The 25,828-nt window shown below is 47.1% G+C and overlaps 1 protein-coding gene across 2 annotated transcripts in view; it reads left to right on the top strand.

The window, feature by feature from the left end:
* Positions 1 to 25,828, top strand: part of CACNA1I (calcium voltage-gated channel subunit alpha1 I) — a 160,144-nt gene that overhangs the window by 96,270 nt on the left and 38,046 nt on the right. For both annotated transcript variants that reach the window (XM_075491670.1, XM_075491671.1), the window contains exons 5-9: positions 10,367 to 10,526; positions 12,762 to 13,077; positions 13,754 to 13,846; positions 19,701 to 20,007; positions 21,420 to 21,823. In XM_075491670.1, the coding sequence (XP_075347785.1) occupies positions 10,367 to 10,526; positions 12,762 to 13,077; positions 13,754 to 13,846; positions 19,701 to 20,007; positions 21,420 to 21,823 (1,280 nt within the window). The remainder of the gene's footprint in view (positions 1 to 10,366; positions 10,527 to 12,761; positions 13,078 to 13,753; positions 13,847 to 19,700; positions 20,008 to 21,419; positions 21,824 to 25,828) is intronic.

Raw genomic sequence — 25,828 nt, 5'->3', positions numbered from 1 at the left:
CAAGAGCGGTGTTCTCTCGCAGCATCCATACACAAAAGTTAAGAGGTCAAAAAGCCCTTTTCATTCCCTGGTCAGGCTATGTGTGACTCAAATGCATTCAAAGACAAAGCTGCCAGCTTTCTGTAGGCTCTGTCCCAGGCAGGCAGGCAGGCAGTGAAAGGATGGAGAAAAGCCAACGGGGGACGGACTCGACCAACAGGTCAAGTTCAGTCTATATCCTCCCTTCCCAACCCAATCTCCTAGCCAGGGAGCAAAGCACGGAAGAGTGCAATGTGATTTATGCTCAGAGCAGGCCGTTAAAGGATGTCTTGCCTCGGGGAGGGGGGCAGATTGGAGATGGAAGTGTAACTCAGAGCTGCACTTTCCTGTATGTGCAGCTCTCTATCAAGTCAGTTGGGACCTAAATCAGACAGGTGTGTTCAGGATACAGGGAAACAGTGCAAGGGGGAGCAGAGCAGTGTGAGGATCAATAAAGAGGAGAGAAGAGACAGAGCCGGGCTTGAAGGAGAAATGCACAGGAGGCAAGTGGCAGGATTTGCCAGGCACAGCACACGAAGGCGTGAGGCACCTCTGTGTCGGATAACGCAGAGAAAGTGGGGGTGGAGGGAGGGAGAGAAGGGGAGGAAATCAAAACCAAAACAAGGGCAAGGACTAGTATAAAGAAAGTCTATTGACTCTCAGATAAATACGCTGGATGGGTTTGCAAATCAATGCTTCTCTGGGGCTTTTTAACAAACTAAGTGGGCTGTAACAGACCCACATCTTGTAGTCCTGGAGGAAGTCTTCAGTCACTGAAGACAGGCTCCAATTTTATTTACTTGTTGTCTGATCTCAGTGCTGTTTTTCATGTGCGTTCCACAGTGTGCAATATATTGCCACGTGTTTAAATGGGTAATCAAAGTAAATTTGGGAGAAAAAAACCAAACCAAAACAAAAAGAAAATTATATCCCTGTGTTAGTGTAGCATCATGTAGGGAGCTGGGGAACACTGAAGTGCAGGAAATGTAGACCTGGTAATGCCTTGTTTTGTACCATACATTCCTTAGTCCCTTTTTTCGTGGTTACACATCATGGGAGAAAATAATCTTTCCCTCTCTGAATCAGTCTGCTTGATTTCACTGTTCTTATAAACAAGTATTCAAAAGTCACAAATTGTGTGCTTGTAGGTTGTTAGATGGGTTTAAAACCAAGAGATTTTAAAAAGGAAAAAGAAAAAAATCACAGATTATTTTTATTTTTCCCATGGCTTTCAGACCTTTAGACCTGTGACTCAGATCTTGTAGTCCTCTTTTTTTTTCTCCCATAGTAGTGAGGAATAGAAACTTCTTCTCTTTTTTTTACTGTGATCCGAGATTGTCAAGTCATAGCAAGATTTCACGCCTGAAGGTTTATGCCACACATCCCAAGACTCCCGATAAAAATCACAAGAGTTAGCAACAGCACTTCAGAGTTTGTGTTATTGGAAGTAAAGCAAGCCTGGAAAAAAAAAAAAAAACAAAAACAACAAACCAAAAACCAGTCATAAAGAGACCTTCGCTGGAATCTTTATTTCTCCCTTCTCCTCTAAGGGAACCTGCACAGCCAGAATTTAAAAAATGCTCAGCGCCTCGCAGCTCCCATTGTGACAATTCTGCTGCCTGTTCAAACAAGCTCAGCCTCCAGTGTACACAGCGATCTCGAAAGCCCAGCCACGTATTTTGCTGCCTAAATGGGAGCTGAGCTGTTTTTCAAAATCTGTCCCATGGGAGCTATCAAGCAATGGATACCATGGAAATGTGAGCAATAATGACAGTGTATTATGGGGTGAAAGATAATGTCATATTACACTAATGCAAATTACACTTTGTGTGTGTGGGTAGGGCAATTTACAACCATAACCTTAAATTTCTCGATCTTTGTTTATTTCGGGCCCGATTCTCCTTTTCACACACATTTCACCTAACGTCACGTCACTGCCTGCAGTAGAAAGAAACATGATTCATGCTAGTGACAGCAAGAGGAAATTAGCTCCCTTAAATCTTAACCAGAAGTTGCATTAAGACTGTTTTACATAATATTTTGCATTATTCTGTCCTACTTACACAGCACTAGCGATGTGTAAAGAACTTAATAGTATTTATAGAACAGAGGCAAGTGGTTTGCAGCCATGGCACTGGAGTTACCTTTTGTCCCCGGTGTTGGGTGACCCCTGCAATTCTGAAAGAAAAGCTGGCACTGTATGTTTTTAATAGAGTTTTCACTGAAAGTGAATGCAGTCATCATTGCAGTGATAAATGGGGAAAAAATGAGATGATCAGTGAATGAACAACAGTAGCAGGTGGTAGTAGGTGTTGCTTATTAGATGTTCAGTATTAGGAAAAAGAACAGAACGACAGCAATCCCCCAGAGAGACACCTCTCTAAGAAATAATCTGATACCTGGCATCACTCTCAAAGACAAGGTTACTTAACAGCCCAAAGCTTGCAAGGGGTTAATGGGGAAAGAGACTGAAGAAGGAGGCTCCTGACTGAGACCTTTGCCTGTGTCCGTTTCTGCTCATGTCACAGATTATGTGGCTACCAACCATGCTACGGTGGCACACACTGAATGTGAGTGCCTGTGGTGGATGAGCTTTCTGTTGCTATCCTTGGACCTTAGCTAGGCTCACAGCATCCCTAATAGGGTGCAGCCTGCTGCAGAGCTGAGGTGTCTCCTTCTTTTTGGATCACAGCAAAGCTTGGACCGAGGCCCCTCTTTTTCCAGAGGGGTCAGTATTTAGGTGTCAAGGTAAATGCTCTAGATTTTGCCCTCATTCCTGAGGCCAGTGTAACCCTGGGGTCAGATCTGCAACTAGGAGGCCTCATCTCTGGGCTTGCTTCTTCAAAGCACCTGGCAGCTCCACCTGTCATGGCTCTGTTTTCTGGTCTTTCTGTAGGGCTGGTGGGGCTCCAGCCCATCAGGGGGGAACTGTTTTGTGTGCTGGGTCCTGTGCACCTTGGACAAAGCTGAGGGAGAACTTGGGAGATGAGAGCTTGGGTCTGAGCTGAGAGCTTGGGACTTGATGAGAGCTTGGGACTGAACTGACTCCACGGGGTCTGTTTAGACCACCTGCCTTCTGTGAAAGGCTTGGAAGGTGATACTAGAGTCTGACCCTTCAAGCCACAGTTCATTTTTGCCATTATTTACGATCTGGTGAGAAGATCATTTTCCCTGACCTTGGTGTGTATTCCTCTTAGCATTCTCCAAGGGTTTTTTTTTTGGTTTTTGGTTTTTTGCTTTTGACATCTTGATATTCTCTAAAAAATCCTTTATAAAGAGATCTTCACTACCCTGTGATGGAATCTGGGCCTCTTTGTAGGATTTACTGCAGGTCTCCAGCAAAGAAATGTGGCGATAACTACTTGTGGTGTGAGCCAGGGCAGGGCTCTGTGGGACTTGTTGCTATATACCATGCTAAAGGGAATTATAATTTTCAAGGTTGCTGACTCTTCTGTATGCTAAGTCTCACTAGGAGGGGCCTATTTCCTTGATGTGTGTATGACATTTGATGGGCAGGTAGGAAGGAAAGCTCTGAGGGATTCAGAATATTGAGATTCAGCCCTGGCTGTGGCAGCTGAGCCCCCTTCGGCAGTGTGCTGAGCATCGTGGCTATGCAGCGCCCTTGTGCTTGTGTTCTCTTCTTCCCCCCCGAGGAAATCAGTCTGTCTCAGGTTGCATTTGGTGGTTGTTTTAGCTGAGTGTGTGTTGGGGGGTAAGTGGTGTATTTTTTTCCTCTTCTTCCTTTTATTTTTGATGCTCGTGTTGCCCTGACCTGATCCATCTAAGGTAAGCGTCTTGCTCTCAAAGTGAAAAGCAGTGGGGTCTGTGCTAGTCCCTGGCTCCCAAGGGAATTGTTTCTACAGCCTCGGAGCAACCTTGAGAGAGCTCTTCCTCTTACATCAGTACACTTTAAACCTACTCTGGAGAGCTCTGTTGTCCCAGCAGGGTGAAGCTCTGACCAGCAGGTATTTTCTGGAGCTTTAGTCTCTCTTTTGGCTACCTCAGGCTTAAGCTGAGGAGCACTTTGAAGGTAAGGACTGAGGACACTTAGTGCTTGAACTTGATTCAGTATCCTAAGGGAAGTCACTGCACTGAGGCGAGGCTTGATGTGCCCGTGCTACTGAGGAAATGAGCAACAGCTTTTTGTACTGGCTGAAGCTTTATAAGTGCTGGAAATGTCAAGCTTTGATATTTTCTGTGTCTGTGGTCAAGCTGAGGAGTGACAAAGATTTGGATAATTGGAGGTTAGGTCATCAACAGGCTGAGCTGGATGAGGTGTCTGAGCCAGTCAGAGGTGCTAGAAAGCTTTGCTTGTTGGAAAGAGCGGGGTGGTGGTGAGGAACTGAGTGGTGCTCCTAAACTATGGATCATGCTGACAACCTGCAAGTGCAAAACCCCCAACCCTAAACGTATCCTACAAACGCTCTGGAAACCTGACAGAGAGATCAGTGAAAAGACTGGTTACTTCTGGACAAGGCCAGTGTTTCACATTTGTGTCTGGGGCAGATTTTCCTTAGCAGCAGAGCTAGTTTAAGACCTCTCACTACCCCGTACTGTCAGCTGGACCTGTTCTTCCACAGGGTTCGTTTAATCTGGGTCAGGCCAGTCATCTGGATGTGCTCTCTCTTGCATTGGTGCAAAGCAAGGGGTGATGGTCTGCAATATGAGTGAGGCTGGCTTTGCAGCTTGAGGAGAAGGCACCTGGAGCTGCACACCGGCTGTTCCAGTCGAGCTCCTCTCACTGACACGTGTGTTTGCAGGAGAGGTCTCAGTTAGGAGGAATGCAGCAAAGCGAAAAAGATCTGGGTGGCGAGGGAAGCTGTAGGTTATAATATCGATGAACTTGGCAGTGCATCTACTATTGCACACACAGCTGAGTGGTTTCTCTTTGCAGTAGTTTGGTGCCACATTTTAGCTAATGTAAATTAATGCAATGTGTGAAATGAGAGCTAAGCCTCAGATCAGCAAGAGATCAGTGAGGAGGGCCACAAGTTGGAGCACCAGCTTGCACTGTGCAGACAAACTGAGATTATTTTAACTACAGGGCTTGGCCACAAAAAAAAGGTGCAGCTCTCCCTCTGTGCTCTCTGCACAAATACCATCTATCTGCTGGAATGGTTCCTCAGTTCTGAAAATTCCCATAAAGAAACATGCACAGGAAAATCCTGCCAACCCCGTGCTAGCTGGGTGGACTGCCATGTGTCCTGGGGCAGGGGAGGAAGGAAAGAAGGCACACTTGGACAAGCGGCCTGGCTGAGAGACAGAACGATGCTTCAGTCTCTGCACTCTGCAAAATGTCCTGCCAGCTACAGTCGCAAATGCTGATGGGGAAGAGATTTGGTTTTGCTCCAGTTAAAATGGCAGTTGGTGGCTTGGCCCATGATGCAGATAAGATGGGTGCTGAGAATTACGTTCTCTTCCATCTGGTTTACTCTAAGCAAGGGAACGATTGCCTCAAACCACTATCTCCTTTTGACTTCGCACACATTAGCTTTGTCCCTCACTGTAGAGCTGGGGAGGACTCAAAAGCCTCGGAGGTGGGTGAGATAGAAGAACCCAGACAGAACAGGGTTTCTCACCTTCTCCTGAGCCAGTCCCCTGTTCAGATCTCGGGGTGATTAGTGCTAGGGAGTGAATCAGCTCAGCTGTTGGTCCTCGCTCTTGGAAAGAGGCAGGCAGAGAGAAGGCAAAGCGACAGAGCGATGCTGAGCAGGAGCAGGGGGAGGTGGTGGTAAGCCGCTGGGCACACCTGCACTGCGTGGCTGGCTCCAGCTGCCCGGAGCTTGCCTCCTCCCCAGCCCTGCCTTGGCTACTCGCCGCCGCCGCCACGCTTTCCCCGGGGCGGGCACGTGCCGGGCGAGTCTACTTAGCTGTGACAGCCAAGCTAATCAGGGTTGATGGCAAGTGTCTGGAGGGAGCTATGGTCACTGTAGCGTCTGCAGAGTTCGTCAGGGAGGGCCTCTGGATGCCGCCGGGTCGAGGCAGAGGATTTGCTCTGCCCAAACCCAAGATGGAGTTCAGCGACTTTGCTTTGTCTTTTGGCTTTGCTCAGCCCTGTGCTTCCCTCTGGCAGCTCTCTCCCCGGCACTCCTTTCACCCTCCTGCCGCTTCTCATCCCTGCTACATACTTTGCCCCCGACATCCGCTGCTGTGTTGGAGTGGTGAATACATCTCTGTTGTGCTCATGGGTTTGCTCCCACAGGATATCCTACCAGGAGTAGCCGTGCCAGTGAGGTCTCATCGAGCACCCTTCCCCACCCCTTGCCCAAGGGCATGGGTGAGCTGCAGGGAAGCATTATCTGAGCATCATTTCCTGAGGATCTTTCCTTGGATGCCCACAGCCAATGCCATTTCGTTTCCTCCTTTCACCTGGTCTCCTCGTGAGGGTGAGTGGGGAAGAGAAAAGGCCTTTCAGAGCCCACACCTGGCACTCATGAATATTTAATGTTTCTAGCTTTTCTTCCCCTTGAAGAGCAAAACCTTTTCATATTTGATGCCCTGGGAGCCTGTTTGGGCTGAATGTTGCTTCATCAATGCTCTCCCTCCCTGCTTTTCCTCCAGACCGCCCAGCCCCTCTTCCTTTCTCTTCTCTGGGAACGTCTCCTTTTTTCAAAGGCTGCTTCAGAAAAGGTCATTGTCCCTTTCATATTCCCTCCTTGCTGTGAGCCAGCGTGGCTTCTGCTCTGCCAATGCTAAAGGACAAATGGGGATGTGGGGAAAGGCAGCAGTGGGGAGGGAGGACAGGAGACTTGTGCGTGTATGCTGTGGAGCAGTGCAGAGGCAGAGAGGAGATGTAGACACAGCAAGAGAAAAGTAAAGGGGCAGAGGGGCAGGCAGAGGTAGCGGAAGGTAGGAAGGAGGCAGCAGCAGGACTTTGCCAGAGAAACGGCTTTTCAGCACCTTCCAGAAGTTGTCATGCAAGATGCACTGGTGTTGCTGTAGAGTGGGGCTTGTCCGGTGCTTTCCCTTGGGAAAGAGAGGCATCCCAGTTTTCCAGGGCAGGATGCTCCCAAAGCTGCACTGACAAATATGCTGCCACCCTGACTTGCCTTCTGCCCATTTCCATTGCCCTGCAGCTGCTTTAGAGACCTTGTCATCTCAGCCACCAGGGTCTGCAGTAAATCATCACCTTCCATCCTTAGGCTTTTCAGCCTTTCTCCCACTTTCCCCCACACTTTGTAAGTGCTTGAAGGACCAGGGACCGTTTGCAGCCTGCTCCCAGTCAGGCTGTGTGGACCCTGAAACACACTGCTCTGTGGGTCCAGCCTGAGTGGGGCTCATCCCTTCCTGCCCATGAAAGCATTCAGATGCCTGGCACTGAGGGTCCTTCCTTAGTGACCCACAGCAGATGCCCTAGCATGGCTGCCAGACCAGCCCGCCCCTTCCTGGGTCCAGGGGACTGCAAAGCCCCAGCTGTGGACAGACCCATGCAGGGCTGCCGGCTCAGGAGGGGATGGGGAGGCTGTGAGGGCTTCCCCCCAAAGTGCCCACAGGGGCTGGCACAGGTGCAGGAGGGACACTGCCAAAATGCTATAGCAGAGGACGGGGCTCAGGGACTCCAGCATGAGTATTGCAGGCAGCAGGGGAGGCTAACAATGGAGGGAACAAAGGTACTGAGATTCTATTTACACTGTGCCTTTCATCCATATGGAAGTAGTAGTTGAAGTACCTCCACTAACTCGGTGAACTCAGCAGAGGAGGTCCATTTTGTTTCCTGATGGAAAACTGATGCCTCTGGTGAAAAATGGGTTCCCAGAGCAATTGCTTTGTGGTTTAGGGCAGGAAGCAAAAGAAGTTTTGCACAAAGTGAAATGATGGATTTATTTTAGAGGTGGTTGGCCCACAGGAGAATTGCAGTTGATGTTTGGATGGGTGTAGGTTCAGCGTTCTTGCTTTTGGAAGAGCCAGTCTCATATCCACAGTCAGCATCAATGGGCAGAGAAGAATGATTCTGTTCAACTGGGAGATTTTTAAAAAATCAAAACTGGGTTTGATTTGGACTTAGAAATGGAACCCACCAATGCTGAAATTCTTTGTGATGTGGAAAAGATGCCAAGCGCTGGGACCACCTGCCTGGTGGCCACCTGCCTGGCATGGGGCCACCTGCTGGTTCTTGGGTTATGGGCCCAGGTAGCCCAGACGGCCTAGCATGAGGGCAATCACTGTGATCCCGGAGCTGTGGATAGCACAATCCTGTACCATCAGTAGCCCCTCTGAGAGTCAGGATCGAGAATGTATGGGCAGGCAGGATGTTTCCAAGGAAAAGGCAGGCAAGTTTTGCAAGTCATTTGTCTTCTCTTGGAACATGGACAAAATCAATTTTTGCAAATTCTGACCCAAAAAGTGTGTTGTCAGTAAAATTCTGGTGGGGATGTCTGTTCTATCTGTTCTGCATTTCGGCATAAGGGCAGTCTCATTCTTCCCGTTACCTCTGCTCTGAGTTGGAGCTAGCATCAATTGATCTGAAAACCATCACCCCCTCTTGCAGCACTGCTGGCACAGCTTCCCATGTCACTTGGCTCTCCCTAATGTACTGACCAGGACAGTTTATGGGAACTACCGAGCTCATGCTGTTAAGCAGCGTTAATGCTGGGAACACACTGCACTGCAGTGAGGGTGTGTGGCCTTAAAGCCGAAGTGCTGTGCAGAGCATTGCTGCAGAGCCTGGCAGGTCAGCAGGGCACTGTGGCTATGCTGTTGGGCTTTGTGCAATGACAGGTCAGAAAGCTATCAGTGACTCACGGCATGCCTGCGATCCCCAGCCAGTGGCTGGAGCTGCATCCCTGCACTGCTGAGTTACTGATGTACTGTCTAGAAACTGCCTTAACTGGTGACTAGTGATGCATCTGGGCAGTCAGGCAAGCAGGCCTTAGCTGCTGCTCCACAGCCTGGCCTTAGAACTAATGCCGTTATTCCTTGTCCTTTGTGATACCACGTAGCCATCCTTAAGCATCTTCTCCTTCCTACGCATCACCTAGCTGCAAATACCACTCCTGTTTCTCCCACCCTCATCCGTCCCTGAAACGTTCCCTCCTGAGCGAAACCAGTCTGATGCCCCACACCAGGCCCCCTTCTCCGTCTCCCTTCAGTGTGCATACACCCCACACCTGCATGCCCCCCCCCCAGGCAGTGCTTCCCTCCACTCTCTGTGGGGTGAGCATCTCGGGGAATAGAGATAGAGCGTAATGCATAGCATTGTGTGGCTAATTACTTGGCGCTGGGCACACAAGGGGGATTAACTTGTGCCTCAAAGGGCTGTCAAAGAATCCTAATCTTATCTTCCCCTTCTCTTTCCCCTTCCACTGCCATCTGAAGTAATGAACTGGTTATAAATACCTAATTAGCTAATTATTTGCTGGCCTACATGGAACATCTTCAGTGAAGGAACTCCCTGGGCCCCTGGGGGAGGGACCTCCATGGAGGTGAGGAGAGATGACTGCATGAGGTATGCGCTGGGGTAAAGGCAGTACGGTGATGCTTGGAAGGACTTCTAGGCTTTCGCCATCCCTGGAGAACAGAGGAGAAGTCATTAGCTCCATGGAGAAAGGAGCCTGTCCTTACCCCTACTTGTAGTTGTGTGAGGTGAAGAGCCAGGGAGAACTAAAACCACAGAAAGAATTCATTAGGTAATGAAAAAAAAAAAAGTTATTTTGGAAACACTTGCACTGGCTGTGCTGACAGCATTTCAGGCTGTGCCTGCTACCTGTGTGCTCCAGCCCTGTTGAGGAGGGATGACTAGACAAGAGAGGAGAGTGTGGTCTCCATGACTGTCCCCTGATGAGACTGCTACTGAGAAGACCAACTTACACCAGTTTGTGTGTGCTGGAGAGGTTCATCCCACTAGGCAGGCTGGCCGTGGACCATTGATGCAGTTCTCACACGTTGCAGCATGCAGTCTTCAGACCGGGATGTCTGAGGCTGTTAAGCTGCCACGCACCTTTTGGACAGAGTTTTCACTCCGTTGCCCTTCTGTGGGGAAGGGGGAGGCGGAATATCAGTGAGATAGCTGATGGTACCGAAAGTCTTATTCCCTTTTTTTCTTGCTGCTGCAGATGGAGGCTTAGGGTTAAGAGATCACAGCATCACAGCAGCTATGCTGGCTGCCTGTCAGTAGAGGTTAGGAGAAGAAAGGGCAATGATCATAAATCTAGCCTGGTTTGGGCAGTAATTAATTTCTGATGCTTTGCTTTTATCTTCATGTGGCTTTTTTTTCCCCTCCTAAATTTTCCTTTCCTTTTCCTTTTTTTCCTTTTCCTTTCCTTCTCCTTCCCTTCCTTTTCTCCCTCTCTCTCTCTCTCTGTCCCTGCATCCCACACTTGCTCCTTCTGGTTCTCTTCTCCCCCTGCAGGCATGCGTATCCTTGTGAACTTGCTCCTGGACACCTTGCCCATGCTGGGGAACGTCCTTCTTCTCTGCTTCTTTGTCTTCTTTATCTTCGGCATCATCGGGGTGCAGCTGTGGGCTGGGCTGCTCCGCAACCGCTGCTTCATGGAGGAGAACTTCACAATGTGAGTGCCTGGGAGATGATGTCTCCTTCCTTTCTTCCAGGGACATTTCTCTCTCCCTTCCCCTGCTCTCTTGTCTTCTGCTGCCTGGCTCTCTGTATCGCTTACTCCAAACAGGAGTGACACTGTGCGGAGTGTTGGCCACGTCTTGCAGTGGAAAGGAAGGCAGGGCAAAAGCAGCTGGTTTTAGTCTGTCTTCACGATCCACAGATGACTGGGCTCATTTGGATTTGGCCAAGGCACAGGTTAGCACAGCTGACTCCTCCAGCCGTGCCCAGGGATTCAAGGTGCTGCTCCTAATCCCAGAAAGAGCTGAAACTCTGAAACACCAGCCATGCCATTTTGCTCCTGAACTTGCTTCCTCTTCAAAAAACAACAACCAGAGGAGTGTTACAGAAAGCCATAGTGCTGCCTGATGCTTCCAGGAACATCTTTGGCACCTCTGAGATGGAGCTGAGGTCACTGTTTGGACAGTAGTGCATTACCTCCGGAGGCTTTGGGGGGACATGGGGAAATTATTGGAAAACTTTAGGAGTAGGATTGCACGTAGGAGGTGCCATGGGGAGGGGACAGAGGACTGTAGGGAGAGGTGTCCCACAGCTGGCTTAGTAGAAGTGAGACCATTTGAAAGCGAAGAATGGCTGCTTGAATGGGACAAAAAAACCATGGGGAAACATGGGTACAGTTCTGGCAGAGAGAGCCTGGAGCCACACAGAGTAGATCACAGGTATTTGAGGTTTATTCTGGGGGGGTCGGGGGAGCCTGCAGAGCACGGCTCTCCTCCTCCCCAGACGCAGTGGGGTGGAAAAGCTCCTGCCTGCTGTGAATTCTCCGATTACCCTCCTAGGGAGCAGCGCACCACTTCCAGGGCACAGCTCCTCCTGTTGACTTTCTGGCTTTAGCAGATCTCAGGCTTTAAAAGGTCTTCTTAAAACCGTATACTAATCCCAGTTGTCCCATCAGTTTAGACTGCTTAAAAAAACCTGAAGCTGTAGATCAGTTTAGACTGATTAAACAATTCTGAAGCTTTAGATCATCTCAAATTGGAAAAAAAAAAAAAGTGTGAAAATACAATCTGCAGAACAGCAGTGGAGTTGGAGAGTCAGAGCTGCTTAAAGCAGCCATTTACTGTGTTTATATATTCCTTGGGGAAAAACGAATGTTTAGGATGATTGTCATTTATGTAAATCAGGGGTAGTACTACTTTAATGAGTGTAATTACATCCATGCAGAGTTGATGTAACTGAGAAGTGAATTGGGGCCACAGCCTACAAAGTGACAGATACTAGAAAATCTTTGGCTGACCATTACCAGAGAAATGAAGTCTGTAGGCACCCAGTTCACCAATGACGTGGATGTGTTATGACAGGTCTTTGTGGTTTAGTCCCGCTTAGTTTAGAATCAGAGACTTTATTTTCTTTTTCTTCAACACTTGTTCTCTCCTAATGACACTTAGTGAAAAAGTCTGCATTCATGCAATGTGAAAGTTGTGTATTGTAGCACTGCAAGGAATGCACCAGGTAAAGTTTAATGGAAAATTTAAAATCTCTACCTTTCACTTTCTTGATCATTAGCTCATTTCCAGCTAGGCAAGCATAGATGATTTTAATTATTCATGCATTTGGAAGGTGCTTGCATTATTTGGAAAAAAGCACGTGAACTTGTCATGAAACATTGCACCCATAATGCCAACTGTCAAGGAGGAGTCAAAGTTAAGGTTAAGTCAATTTTAACTTTGCATTTCCTGATTTTAAGGCTTAGCTGTGCAACCTTAATTATGCATGAACTGGATTTTTTCTTTTAGAAGTACAGAAGGTTCAGTGCCAAATGTTATAAAACATGTCCATCAACGGTTACATACATGAGCACGTCACAGTAAAGCCTGATGAACTTCCTTAATATCACTGCATCTGATTTAGCTTTGATGCTAATGGGTAGTGATCAGAATGCAAATATCTGCATTCCAGCTTTTCTTCGTCTCTGTGCAAGCAAATTGTGTAATTTGGCTTGGGGTGATCTGATGGCAGGCAAAGCTCTGAAAACTGGGGACTCACCCAGGAAATCTCCTGTTTTCCAGGAGCCCTGATTTCCCTTCCCTTCTCCTGAGGCAATAAACATGGAAATCCCTTACCCAGTGCAGTCCCTATGTCAGGATGGGAGCTCCCAGCTCCACCAGTGTTGCTGATGGGAAACTGTCTGTTACAGGAATTTTATGGCTGTGGTTTTTTATCCTTGCAGACAAGGTGACATTGTCCTGCCCCCTTATTACCAACCTGAGGAAGATGATGAGATGCCCTTTATCTGCTCACTGTCAGGAGACAATGGAATTATGGGCTGTCACGAGATACCCCCACTGAAGGAGCGGGGCCATGAATGTTGTTTGGACAAGGATGATTATTATTACTACAACTCAGTCCGGCAAGAGTTCAACATCAGTGGCATGTGTGTCAACTGGAACCAGTACTACAATGTGTGCCGTACAGGCAACGCCAACCCGCACAAGGGTGCCATCAACTTTGACAACATCGGGTATGCCTGGATTGTGATATTTCAGGTAAGACCGAGTCAGCCTCCTAACAAGGCTCAAGCTATTTTTCTTTTTTCCAACTCAATCTTTCTGTGCTCCCGTGATGGTTTCTGCAGGGTGTGATACAGCTGCAGAGAGAAAAGGGTCTTGTAACTACTCTGGCAGGAGAGACAGAGTGCACACCATGAATGGTGTTCCTGAAGATGAGGAGGGTTATAGAGCTGTTCCAGGCCCTTGCTGAAATGAGCTACACCCTTCAGGCTGACTTGTACCAGTTTTCCCTTCAATCCATATCACTATAGCAAAGGAGTCTATTTTTTTTTTTTTTAATTCCCAGCACACATTGCAGATAGGGGCTAAAATCCGTGGCTTTTTTCTTTTCCGCTGGCTCTATGTGGTGTCCAATCCAAGGGGCACAGAAACCTGCTGTGGGTCTTCCCCTGCTGTGATCGAGGGAAATGAACTATTTTAATGAAATATTCCTGCTGTGGGCTAGCATGATCTCACAGGCTTTGACAGTATGCCAGTGTCACCAAGCAGTACCATGCTGATTTCCTGGAATGGAAATTTGGCTTCCTTGAAATGAATTGTTTCTCACCTTCCTTGGGTTGCAACAGCCCTGCCAGTATCTGCTTGTATACACTGAGGAGTGATCTCTGGAAGCCCACTTCCCTCCTATTTCTCTTGTTGTTTGTCTTTGCAGGTGATCACGCTGGAAGGGTGGGTGGAGATCATGTACTACGTGATGGATGCCCATTCCTTCTACAATTTTATCTACTTCATCTTGCTAATAATCGTAAGTATAAGACTTGATGACTGTCAGTATTGCAAGCTAAGAGCCTACAAAAAACAGGTGTTAGGTCAACACATATATGGGGAAGCAAACTACTTTACCTGTATTTCTTCTAGGAATCTCAGGAACCCAGCTAATTGATTTTCACCAAGAGTCGGTGGCAGGATCACATAGTTGTCAGGCAGATTATTCTCTTTCACTCAAAAAATACGCTCAGGATTGATTCCTAGAGATATATATACCCAGTGTAGGATAATGTTCTCATCTGCAGATCTTCTCTCAAAGTAAATTCCCTAAACCAGTAGGCCCAAAAGCACAGAAAACCATTTCTGCATCTGCCCTCCTACTTGGTCTCTTTATACATTTTAAGCTCTTGAGTCATTCTTGAGCCATATTTTATGGCTTTTGGCAGCACCTGGATTTCTCAGAATTAGGGTCTCAGATTCAGACTTTGTCAGATTCAGGGTCTGTCACGCTGAATTACTTCCTCACCATGACCAAAAGTGAGCTGCTGCTCCAAAAATGTCAGCAGTCCAACATAAACTGGCTGTATGAGATCACCTGTGGCTGGTGGGGATGGAAAGAGAGAAGTGTGTCAGTGATGAGAACTTAATAAGAAGTTTATAAGCCCCATGGATTTATACAAGTGGAGGTTGAAGGTTGCTTTACTGTAAGGACGTTTGTTGGTGCCTGGAGAGAGAGTTGAGAAACGTGATGCCATTGCATCTTCCATTCCTCAAGCCTTCCACATGTAAGTGCATTTTCTTGGAAGGAATATCCTGTTTCTAACAAGAAAGGGTTTTGTTTTTATGAAGGCTCTTGCACATTTCCCACATAGAGACCAAAGTCAAGACTTGAAGGGAAAGACCTAGGATGGATTATGGGAAGTATAAAATCTGTACACAGTAGGTGCAATTTAGTTCTAGGTCACTTAGCCAGTAAGGACCTCAGTGTGTATCTCCAAAGCCTGCATGCATTTGGATGGGCTGCTGAATGGACCTGGTTAAGACTCTGCTCTTCACCTACTACTTGTCCTGTGTGGCCATGCCCTCCTAGAAATAAGATCTCTAGAAGCAGTCACCCAATAACACTAACAAACTCACCTGGCACAGGATCTAGTTTAAATTCAAATTGACTTGCAATGATTTGAGAGCAAATGAACCTTAATCCAGTTTCTGGGAGAAATTCTGCAGCCGGTACGTATGCAGAGTGGCACAAAAAAAAATCTGCGGGTCCATTCAGGCCAGAGAACTTATGAAAATGCTGAATCTTCATGGTATCCTTGATTTCTCCGTGCCTTCTGGCCTTCTACCATCACAAGGGAAAGACAAGGAGAGGAAAACAGAAAGATGACCTACTCCCTGTGGGCTGCAGCATGAGCCAGGACAGCAGAGGTGAAATACACCTTGAGGAATGCTCCTTGTACTTTGAGGCTGGAGAGTCCCAAGGAGAGACAGTGCAGAGCTATGGTTGCACAGGATGGGGGGTGGGGGGGAGCTCCCCCCAGCTCTATTCCCAAAGGCAAACTGAACATCCACTGCTTTTTGTGAGTTCAGAAAACAATTATTTCCCGTAAAGTTTGTTCAGATCTGCCACCACGCCGTAGACATTTAGCACCTACTTGCATTTTCACTTTGAGCAGCATGGCCAGGATACCCAGATTTGTACAATGTGCAGTTTGGCACAGACTTTGCTCCTGGCCTCAGATGCAGTCTCTCCCAGAGCCAGGAAGGACTGTGCAGAGTCAGTGTTTAACCATCGGGGGGGGCATGCCTGTCTCCTGCGGGCCAGTTCAAAAAACTGCCCCTCACACCCTGCTCCAAACTACATAAATGCTGTCAGCATATTTTTGGTTTCTAAGCAGGAGCATCCTTCTAGTGCTGGCTCACCTCATGTGGATTCCCAGTGATTCAAACTTTGTCTCTGAATTTGCAGGTGGCTGAAAACCCTCAATTAAACACTCCACCTGAGATTTTACTGCGGAGTGTCATTGACATTTCTAGACACTCCCTCCTCATTTGCAGAAGCCATGTAGGTTTATTTCCATCAAACACAGGAGCACATGAACCTCAACTTACTCTGGGGACTGCTGAGAACAAAGGAGCCATATGCTAGGTGGGATATTTCCTTTGCCTTTGGTGGAGTTACATCAAGAAAGTATTTAGCCTCTCTGTTACCTTCTTTGCATGTGTAATGCATCTTTTGCAGCACATAGCAACACCACAGCGTGAACTCGCTGTCACTTGGTTTCATTTTCCCTCTGAGTCTTCTTATAGAAATGACAATCCCTCTTCAAGTCTCATGAAGCACAGTCCTTCCAGCCGTTATCCTTCCCTCCTTCTCCATGGTCAAAAGGCCTGGTTTTCTAAGCAGGATTGCTCTGACAGTCATACTTCAAGCCCTGACTCTTTGCTTTTCCACATATGTCCTAGCCTTGGCTCAAACTTACTCATCTGGGGCCGGATCTCCGCAGCCTCTTCCTTAAGAGCCATGCTTTCATCCATGACTTCTCCCTCCCTCACAGAGATATCTTCAAACACCTACATAAGGACATTACCTGCTACTGCTCATCTGGCAGAAAGAAGGCTCCACCATCTGGATATATTCCCAGCATGGTCTAGGACTCCTATGTAGATGTGGTCCCCCAGGGGAAGAGTCCTGGCTCACCCTGGGACTCAGAGTGGCCTTGCAGAACAACCTGGTAAAAGCATTCTTGAGTATTCAGCAAATTGTAAATAGCTTCCTCCTCTGCCAGAGACCAAGGAGGTGACATGCTTTCACCTCTCTGGTCAGTGCTTCATTTCGGTCTTCCTGCTTGAGGTCCAGCAGTCTCTTTGTCACCTCTCCGGTTACTTGGCCACTGCTGTGGCTCCTGGACTAGAGAAAGCTCTTCTGAACTCTCAGATTGGCAACCACATTGCAGCACTCAGTGGTCTCCTTGAAGTGCTCTGTGCTTACACATGTAGGCTTCAGAAGACAAGCTGGTTATCCAGGCATAAGCAATAAAAATAATGGGCAAGTAAGTCAGCATCTCCAGAACCAGTCAGATTTTATTAGATATTGCGGAGACATGGATTGAGCCTTGGGCTGAACAAGGCCAGGATCTCCTTAATCACAGTACAGCTCAGTCTCAGGGCTGAATGGAACTCCTGTGTTGGGGCTTTGAATCAATAGTCTCCTTCTGCCTCTGTCAGATGCTTTGTCGGACTCCATGTCAGACACTTTTGGTCTCCCCGCTCAGCTAGCTGAGATGGATCGCTCAATTACGAGCCATCTGGGACCCTTACTGTCCTTCTGCTAGCTGGGAGGCAGAGTCTTAGAGCTTATGGACTCAGCAGAGTCTTAGAGTTTATGGACTTGCCTGTCATCTTAAGGATTAAACAAGCTCATTTGTTTTGCGTTTGAAGTTCCTAGCTAAGAGGTTTAAGGATTGGATGTTAGTTGCCATATCCAGTCATCTGGTGGGAGATCACAGCAAATGGTGCCTGTAAGGACAGGGCTTGGTGATGTGAAACCTGAACCCCCCATCTTGCCCTCAGCTCCTCTGCTTGTAGCCTAGAGAGAAGGTGTTGCAAGTCTTAATCGCTTGTTGTTCGTGGAGTTGGTGGAAGTTGCAAAGTACCAGGCAGTGCCACAATTAGCATTCCAGAAATGCGCGTACAGCCGGTGTCCAGCTCCCAACCCTGCCTCACTCAGGGCAAGCCGAGGGAGATAACTGAATGGGCAAGCCCATGTGAGTCTCATGTGGTGCTGAGGGGGAAGAGGGCAGGAGCGTGCATCGGAGAAGAATTTGGATTCCCAGTCATACTCTCATCAGTGAAAACATGCAAGACATCATGGACTAGGGAAAATCTTGGGGGAAGGCGAAGGAATCCGAACGAGGCATCGTTTTAATTTTCAAGGCCGCATACAGAAGCTGAAGAGAAAATAGGCTGAAATATGGGCAGGAGGAGAGGGAAGAGAAGGGTTCAGTGACGAAGGGAAACAGAATGGGAACAGCTTTGAAGGGTGCTGAGAAGAGGAGGAAAAAAAGCGCCCTTTATTTTGAGATGGTTTATTGTCCTTATGCTGAATCTGGTTGGGAAGGGCTTCATGTTTCAAAGGCTTATTCAGATGCTAGCAGGGACATCTCCCCTTTGAAATACTGAGAGCCACTGTATGGAACCTCTGGACAAGAGCTGCTGGGCACCTGTGTGCAAGAGAAAGGGACAACCAAGGGTGCAAGCTGGTGGGGAAGTGGCAAGGGCTGTGCACTGAGGGGAAGGCTGCTTGGATAGATAAAACAAGCTGGGGTACTTGCTGAAAAAAACCTCTACCTTTTCCATTCATGAGGGTTAGGGTCAGGTTATTGCCACCTCTGCTTGCCCTCTCCCCTTTGCTGGAAGGGTTATATGGGGGAGGACACATGCATGAAGATAAGGGCAGGACTGGATCCAGCTCTGTGTCAGAGCTGTTTGCTTGGAAAGGAGAGATGGGGAGGTGAGACTGGGTCTTGTGTGGGCTCATACAGGAGGAACATGGTGTGAGGATGTCCCTTAGCAGGGATGCTCCCTGGTCCAAGGGAAGCAGAAATCTTGAGCTGGTGCTTCCTCTCCTCCTAGGGGCTGCCCCACAGAGTCCATTTCGGAGCAGTGCGGATGTGCATTTCAGAGCAGTGCGGATGTGTGGTCCTTGTTCAGAGATCAGACTCTGCGCTTTATCAATGCTGTACCGCCACTTACAGCTCTACGGGGAGTAGGCACCAATCAAGGCATCATAGCTTTTGAGAATTATTTTGAACGTTACCAGCCCTTTTATGTATGAAACTCTCATCATATTGAAGCCCAAGTTTTATCCTAAGTGTAATGGATAGATCTCCTAGTGGAGATTCATCTGTAATTTCATAATATGTAACACTGAGAGTGAGATTTTTACCTCCAGATCTCTCAGCACCAAGAAATATTTGCTCCATTTTACAGATAGGAAAACTGAGGCAAAGGAAACTTGAAGGGAACATGCAAAGGTGTAAAATAAGCCTGGTAGACTTTTTGGCTTCTGTATGGAGAATAGGAAGAACTTGGGCATTTTGTTTTGTTCCTAAGAAATTGGGGGAGTGGGTTGTCGTTGTTTTTGTATTTGAAATGGAAAGCCTACCTAGGCTGGAGGACAAGTAGAATAAGAGCTAATATAATATGTCTAGTATCAGAAAGATCAGAAGAATAGAAAATGAGCAAGGAAGCACTGTTTTGCCAGGCTATTTAGTGTCCTTCTCAGAGTCATTAGTTTTTGTAAACTCCTCTTTGATTTCAAGAGCTCACTCATTTAAGCAAAGTGCCATCTCCCTGTATGGTGAATTAAGGTGTAAATGGTACAAATAAATAAAATGCTCTGAGAATACTGACATGTCCTCCAAGAGTTGAAGACCGTAAATGACAGTGCATGATTCTTCCAGTAATAAAAGAGCAAGAAGAGGAGAAAGCAACCAAACTACCAAACTAGTTCTCTGTCTCCCAGTTTCTGTTTAACGCAAAGGAGAGGGAAAGAAAAAGTCCAGTTTTCATCAAACCCTTTGCAGGTAACTTCTAAGTGACTTGCTAAAGGTCCCAAAGCCTGCCAAAAGAGCCAAAAGTCAGGCTTGTGTTTCCTGAATTTCAGTTTAGTGTTCTAAATTCTGCATGGAAATGACATCAAGTGAGTTCTCAAAAACAAGCTCAGCCAGCCCTGACTTTCTCTGAAATCCCATCTCCATACACAGACTGGTTCCCACTCCTCTGTCTGCCTCCAGTCACCTTCCACTCCTCTCTCCTCTTACATTCCCCCTCCTGCATGTTCTTCCTTGTGCTGACATTGACTGTCCCTTCTTTTCCTTTGCTACTAGGTGGGCTCCTTCTTCATGATTAACCTGTGTCTGGTGGTCATCGCCACACAGTTCTCGGAGACCAAGCAGCGGGAGCACCAGCTGATGCAGGAGCAGAGGGCCCGGTACCTCTCCTCCAGCACTGTTGCCAGCTACATGGAGCCAGGAGACTGCTACGAGGAGATCTTCCAATATGTCTGCCACATCGTGCGCAAAGCCAAACGCCGCACCCTTGGGCTGTACAACAGCATACAGAGCCGGCGCCAGGGCCACGTGGAGCCAAGCGACGCTAAGCTAGGCATGAACAGGAAAAGCCAGAGGCACTACAGTAAGGATTGCGTGGGTAAAGCTGGAAATGCCAATAGTGGAAGTGTGAGAGTAACTGAGAGCATCTCCATGTGCCAGCTTGCCAAAGGACCTGTGCCTACAAATCCCAGAATTAGAATTAACATTGGCCATTGAGCATGGGGCCATGGCCAGTGCACCAGACCAGCAAGGTGGGGATGACCAGCAAGAATGGGAATGAAACAGGGGTGACCAGCAGGGAACATGGGAAACCCAGGTCTGAAACCCAGAGACCATAATGGGATAACATGAAAAGCACTGGCTGAGGCTTGTAAAGAGCTCCAGGTCTGGTATAGCAGGGTGATGATAGCAGTTTGGGAGAGAGGAGTATTAGGGGGATATAATGGAGTGGGACTAAGGATTGGACTCGGTAACACAGCAGGTCTCCTAGAGCTCTCCTCCCAAACTGAGTTGCTGTGGGACCTCAAGAGGGAGGCAAAGAGAATAGAGTTGCAATAGGATGTCTCCTGAACCAAGGGAGCAATACTGAAGAAGTCAGTTTGATATGCAAGGGCAATGGAGACAATTTCTCTTGATGGGAGCACATGCTGTTGTGTAAAATTAGACATGAGATACTATTTAAATTGGATTCCTGGCCTGAAAAATGACTGTAAAAATGGTTTTATAGAGTTAGTATTAACTGCCTGCCAATGCTTTTCCTAAGTTATGCTCCCATTAACAAGCAAAAAGGTGGATTTTCCTTCAGCTGGTCTTGCATACTTAGTCTTTAATTTTGTTTACTTGCGGGGAGAAAAGTTTCTGCAGGCTTCATGCACTGTGTTAATGAATTAATTGCTTCATTCCCCCAGTGTCCATTTGATCTTCCAGGCCCAACTGGAGGATCGAGGAACACAAACTTAGTTTTGTCACTGAAGTCAGGAGATCTGTTCTGATTCAGAGCACATGGACTATCAGGAGGGAGTGTTCTTGTGCTATCTTTTCTGGCTTCTTGAGATGCTTTGCTAATGTAGCTTCCCTAATTTAGAGAGTTCAGCTCAGCATGCGGGTTCTTGGACCCCACTTGTAGCAGTTCAGGCCAAAAGCAGCCCTTGTGATCTTTTTTCCCTCAGTTCCCACTTAACACAAGCTACTGAGTCTCAAGCTGTGATTCCTGCATCAGACAAAACAGTTCTTCTGATGGATGTGAACCCCCATTGAGTCTAATCACTGGCAGCTGAGCAGTACCATGCCTTTTGGTGACATAGCCAGTCAGTGTAAAGCCCTCAACAGCAATGGCTTTTATTGCTGCCCTTGAGATGATGTGCCAGTGTTTAATCATCCTTACAGCTAGAAAGCCCAGTTACCCTGTCTAAATACCCAAAAACCAAACAGGTGCCCAGTTTCGATGTCTTTTTCAAAGCTGCCTCCTTTAAGAGTGATCATTTCTCTCCGCAGGGCTTTGCCAGCAGCACAACTCTCTTGACTGCCCTCCTCAGGGCTTGGTCCAGCCCATTGCTGTGACAGCAACCTCTGATCCTACCAACTGCCCCCGATGCCATAGCAGGGAGCATGAAGCATCCCGAAGGCTCTCTGTCCTGGATAGTGCTGACTCAGACCAGGAGGATGGAGGAGCCAGTGAAGAGGAGGGAGAGGGCAGCAGAGAGGACCAGGGTGCCTCGACGCTGGAGAAGGAGGAGGACGAGGTGGAAGAAGGTGGACGGCTGAAGCTCTGCAGTGACATGTGGCGAGAAGTGAGGGTCAAGCTTCGAGGGATTGTGGACAGCAAGTACTTCAACCGTGGGATCATGATCGCAATCCTAGTGAACACTATCAGCATGGGCATCGAGCACCACGAGCAGGTAAGGCACCTCAGGGCACAGGGTGGGCAGCAGGGACTGGTGAGTCCTGCTCAGGGTTATGGCCTCACTAAGCAGCTAATGCAACTCGGTAGAGGCAGAGATTGAGCAATTTGAACCCCAGGCCACAGCACAGATGGTCCCAGCACAGCTTTGGAGAAAGCCTGAGGATCTTGCAGGGTCTTTTCTTCCTTATCCCTGCACTTAATCACTTTCACTGTCTCCATGTATTTTCCTCTCACCTCCTTTCAATCCCTCTCTTTTCCTCCTCCCTGCTCACTTTTATCCCTCTGTTTTTCTTTTTTACTCTGTCTTCTCTTTCCATCTGCTTCTCTCTCCTTCACCCTCGTCTCTTCCATCTTCCTCATATCTCTCTCTCATTTCTCTCTTCATTAGCTTACTGAATCCTTAGTCTATTTGGTTAATTTAATGTGCCCTCTGGGGATGTCACAGGCACTTCACCAGCATCTCAATTCAAATCCATCAGCTTGCTAGCCTTTCCAGCTTAATTAAGAGATGCCTGAGCACAGTCTATCTATACAGGAAGGCTAGGAAAGGCACAATCTCCCATCTCCAGTCATTCTGGGGGCTCAGATGGCTTGAGCCTTTCCTTTGCCCTGACAGCAAGAAGTGATAGATAGGTCAGACATAGACAGCAGGTGTGGGCACAGGTTTGACTTTCACGCCAATAGTTTGCAGGCAGCTCTGAGTCAGCTGTGCACTTTATCCTAATGACAGACTTGTGAGATGGAGAAGGATTGTGTGCCCTCATTTTATAGCTGGGAAACAGAGGCTGTGTCTACTTTGTGATGTGCAGAGCCAGCTTCAGAGGGTGTTAAGCATGCTCATGACCTTGCATCTGCATTGCTGGCTGGTAGCTCTGCTGCACTTTGTGTTAAAGGAGTCCATGCTGTACATCCATGTCTCAGATCTATGCCACCAGTCTGAATGTGACCATGATTCACTCCACATGTCTGACCAGATCACAAAAATAAGAGATTGCTCCACTACTGAGATGCTGACTGCATTGAAGCTTTGGAGCCAAGGTGGAGTCTAGTCCTGAACACAGTCTCAAGCAGCAAAGAGACAGGCAGTGAGTCTGGTTCAAGCAAGGCACTCAGATTTGTCCTGTGCTGTATCAGGATGGAGGTATCTTGAGACCCAGAGTATCTTAAATTCCCTGTTTGAGGCAACACAGTGTCTGAGCCAGTATTTGAAGCCTCAGGTGTCTGGATCCCACGCACGTACCAAGAATTAGACCATTTTTCAAAGCCCAGCTAGTTTCTGATACAAGGACGGGAAACCTTAATTTGATCCCAGAATGCAAAACTGCACTGGATGCTTCAGTACCAGAAAAATACTGGCAGGAGCTCAGAGGAGAGGAGAATGAAGAAGAGGCTGGAGGGGTTGACTCATGAAAATAGATAAAAAAGAGCAATGTATTTATCACGTAGCAGAGAGATGACTAAGGGTTGAAGCCCAGGACAGTATGAAAACTGCCCACTGATGTTTTAAAGATGTGAGCACCAAGCAGGGAGAGCCATTGTTCATTTTGGTTTATTGGAGACAGCATGAATTAAGAGTTTAGCAGAAGAATATTTGAGCTGGAGGTAGAGAATTCATTCTCATGTTCTGGCTATTGTGTGTGCAGATTTAAGCCCTTCTAGGCCGCCTCTGCTGTGTTTGTACAGCCCGCAACAGAGTGGGATCTGCCTGCAGCCTTGGGGTTTCTAGTAGTAGGTTATTAATGACACATCCTTAAAGTTATGCTATCACTTTTTCCCCATAAGTAGCTAGGAAAAGCTTATGACCCTGCATGCTGCTTCTACTAGAAAGAGACGTCAGCCAAATTGATCATAACTGAAAAATGTGGTGCAGACTGTTTATCTAAAATATGTATACTGAATCCTGTTTCCCTGGCACAGAATATTAAAAAAAATGATAATATTCAGACCATACCATTAATTCCAGGTCCTTTTCAGTCAGCAGTTAACTCAAAAGCACACAGGCATTTGCACTTCCCTTTGCTCTCTTTCAGTTTTCCTCAAGCCATGCTACCAGTACATCTCAGACTGGAGCTTCATTGCCTCCTTTTCTCTCCTTCCTTTCTCTTTTTTCTTTTGTTTTTCCTCCCAGAAATACAATTTTTCACAGAACAATATCCAGCAAAACCCCTCTGCCCACAGAGATCTGTGATTTGCAGGGTGATGCCATCCTATGACTGAAGTAGCTTCTGTTGCTTCAGCTACTTCATCATATCAATGTCTCCTGGCCCAGAGCTAATGCGTATAGAGACCTCTCGAGCTTTTACTTTTTGGTGCATGGGAGATCACAACCCCAGCCACTCTCTGGGGACATATCTGGCTGGGCAAGAGGACGTGTGAAGGTGTCACAGGTTTGAGTAGTCCTGGGGGCAGCTTATGGGACGTCCATCAGCTCCTTTCTGCTCCACTTGTTCACGGACTATACACAGGTGAGCTGGCCTGCTGACCAAAGCACTGACCAACCATCAGGTTAAGGGGTGAGAGAGACTGCAGGAGCCAGGCACAAGGTTCAGGCTCAGAAACACAGGAACCTGGGGGACAGAGCCCATGTGTGAGTCTTGCCTTCGATTCCTGAGCCTTCACCAACAGAAAGAAAAACATGAATTAAAATTATCTGTTTGTTGCAATTCAGGGGTTTAATATTCACAATGTTTTTCTGCCAGGATACTTAACCTCAGCAACTCAAACCACTTTGCTTGGATCCAAATCACTTTGGAATTTGTCTTTGTTTAGCTTATCCATCCAGTCCCTTGTCCTGTCCTGTTTGTGTGGCCAAGGCAGCTTCCCATCTCCTTATACATTTCTTGTGAGGGAAATCAACTCATTTTGGGACTAACTGCACCGCTATGAGTCATTTTTAATCCTTAAGCTTATCACAAGTTATCACTTGTAAATAGATAAGTTTATTCAAATCCATCAGTGTGCATTATACCGTGTAATATGCCCAGTATTATGCCTTCTGATATTGCTGGGACATTGCACAAGCCAAAATCCATCATTTCAAGCTTTGTCCTGCTTGAAATAGTTTTTGCAGTTCTTCAGATCTGCTTCTACTTGGAAATGCCTATTTTTAAAATCCAGTGTAGAAAATCAAGATATTAGATGCTTGTGGCTGTCCAGAGGATCCTTTTAAGAGGCTTACTTTTTTTAATATTCACAGAGGATCTGGTGCTACTCGCTTTTCTCCCTTATTCAGCATGAGGACGAAAGGCTGGTCCCAGCTGAATGTCACAGGCTGCCTTTCTCATATATTTCTTGAATGGCCTGTTGGACTCAAGCTTCTTTGCCATTAGTAGCCAATGAGACAATTGCTGAGTAAATTGGTTTATCTTCTCCAGTATCTACTTACAGTATTCCTTCGTACATCAGATCAATACTTTATGAGGTCTGTCTTGTGTGGATCAGGAGACGATCCCTTGTTTCCTAACTGGACCAGCCCTGTGGATCAGTACCTTCATATCCTTTAGCTTGTGTGATTTCCCTTTATACCAGCATTTATTGCATCTACAAGTTCATATTTTACAGTTATTGCTTCTCTTTTTACTATTTGCTCCTTGTCAGAAACATTCAGCAAATGTCCAAGCCAGCTCATCATACTGACATTTAGTAAATGATGGAACAGTCTCCCTGAGGTGGTAGATGAAATCGCATTACTTCAGTCTTGTAAAACTAGGATATAACAAAACATCACAAAATCCTGCATTGGTTGTGGGGTGGTGATTAGAGTAAGTACAAGCTAGTTGGTATGTTGCATGGCTGATTTCTATGACTCTTCTGATTATTATCAAGTGACTTTGAAATGGTGAGTAAAAATGGACAGGCTGGAGAGACCTCTCTATGGACTATTTCTCTCTCATGTTCTCAGAGGCAGTGATGTGCAGGTACGGTTTGGTAGGGCTAGTCTGCACAGATTACATCAATTACTCTTCAGTTTCTAGACAGTTGCAAATTTACTCCTGGTTAG

This window comes from Mycteria americana, chromosome 1 (assembly GCF_035582795.1).
Source record: "Mycteria americana isolate JAX WOST 10 ecotype Jacksonville Zoo and Gardens chromosome 1, USCA_MyAme_1.0, whole genome shotgun sequence".
In the NCBI taxonomy this organism is placed as follows: Eukaryota; Metazoa; Chordata; class Aves; order Ciconiiformes; family Ciconiidae; genus Mycteria; species Mycteria americana.
The sequence above is the reverse complement of the archived record's forward strand: the minus strand, read 5'-3'. Positions and strand labels throughout refer to the sequence as shown.